Genomic DNA, 1,537 nt, shown 5'->3' with positions numbered 1-1,537 from the left:
TGGTCAATTTTCACTGGATTTCTCCCAGAAGTAAGAGAACACAACTTCCAGGACAAAGTGCAAATATGAGGGGGGGAAAAAAGATTCCTAATTAGTTTGGCAGAGATAGACACAAATAAAAACACTGAATTCCCAACTAAGCATAGAAATAGAAAATTCATGCCAGGTGAGAAAAAAGGACTTGTGACGTGTTCTTTTTATTTTATTTTATTTTATTTTATTTTATTTTATTTTATTTTATTTTATTTTATTTTATTTTATTTTATTTTATTTTTCTAGTTACATCAAATATATGAGAGGAGCAAATAAGACCCAGTTTTCAGAATTCCTTCTCCTGGGATTCTCAGAGGACCCTGCACTGCAGCCCTTCATCTTTGGGCTCTTCCTCTCCATGTACATGATCACTGTAAGCGGAAACCTGCTCATCGTTCTGGTCATACTCTCTGAGCCCCAACTCCACACACCCATGTACTTCTTCCTCGTCAACCTGTCCTTGGTGGACATCTGCTTCACCTCCACCACTGTCCCCAAGATGCTGGTGAACATCCAGACACAGAGCCAAAACATCAGCTATGCAGGCTGCCTCACACAGATGTTCTTCTTCATATTGCTCTCTGTGTTGGATGATGTTCTCTTGGCTGTGATGGCTTATGACCGGTTTGTGGCCATCTGCCACCCCCTCCACTACACAGTCATCATGAACCCCTGGTTCTGTGTGCGGTTGGTCCTGATATGTTGGATCATCAGTGTCCTCCACGCCTTTTTGCAAAGCTTAATGGTTTTGCGACTGTCCTTCTGCCTGCACATGGAAATCCCTCACTTTTTCTGTGAACTGAGTCAGGTGATCCACAGTGCCTGCTCTGACACTTTTCTTAATGATCTTATGATTTATATTGTGTCAATGCTGCTGGGTGGAATTCCCCTGGCCGGGATCCTGTACTCCTATTCTAAGATCGTCTCCTCCATCCGTGCCATTTCATCAGCTGAGGGCAAGAATAAAGCCTTTTCCACCTGTGCCTCTCACCTCTCTGTCGTCTCCTTATTCTATTGCACAGGGTTAGGTGTTTACCTTAGTTCTGCTGTTTCTCAAAACCCAAGTTCAATTTCGGCAGCCTCGGTGATGTACACTGTGGTCACCCCCATGCTGAACCCCTTCATCTACAGTCTGAGGAATGCAGACATCAAGAGGGCTCTGAAAAGATTTTTGGGTTGGAAATTATGTACAGCACAATGTCTGTGGCTAAAAATGCACTAAAACTCCGGAGATCAATGTCTCAGTTTCAAGAAATCTTACTCTAAGATCAGATTGTGAGAATAGAACTTGTTCCTTCTGCCTGTGTACTGCAGTTCCCACTGCTTTGCTTTTACCCCCCACCCTCTATAATTTTAACCATCTCATTTTTTTTTTTTTTTGGTTTTTGCTGTTCTTTGTATTTAACAGCCTTCTTGTGGATATTTTCATTTTTTTTCCTTTGATTGCACCTATAACATGTGCCAATTCCCAAAGTCTCAGAAAATAATAAAGGATTTTCTAATA

The 1,537-nt window shown here is 41.6% G+C and overlaps 1 protein-coding gene across 1 annotated transcript; it reads left to right on the top strand.

Annotated features, from left to right (window-relative positions):
- Positions 1-292: 292 nt before the first annotated feature.
- LOC121171801 (putative olfactory receptor 7A2) lies at positions 293-1,255 on the top strand. The gene has a single exon (XM_041003538.1). The coding sequence runs from the start codon at positions 293-295 to the stop codon at positions 1,253-1,255; it is 963 nt and encodes a 320-aa protein (XP_040859472.1).
- The last annotated feature ends 282 nt before the right edge of the window (positions 1,256-1,537 follow it).

Source organism: Ochotona curzoniae, unplaced genomic scaffold, assembly GCF_017591425.1.
Source record: "Ochotona curzoniae isolate NIBS_2020 unplaced genomic scaffold, NIBS_Ocur_1.0 scaffold_274, whole genome shotgun sequence".
Lineage (NCBI taxonomy): Eukaryota > Metazoa > Chordata > Mammalia > Lagomorpha > Ochotonidae > Ochotona > Ochotona curzoniae.
This window is presented reverse-complemented; position numbering and strand designations above follow the sequence as displayed.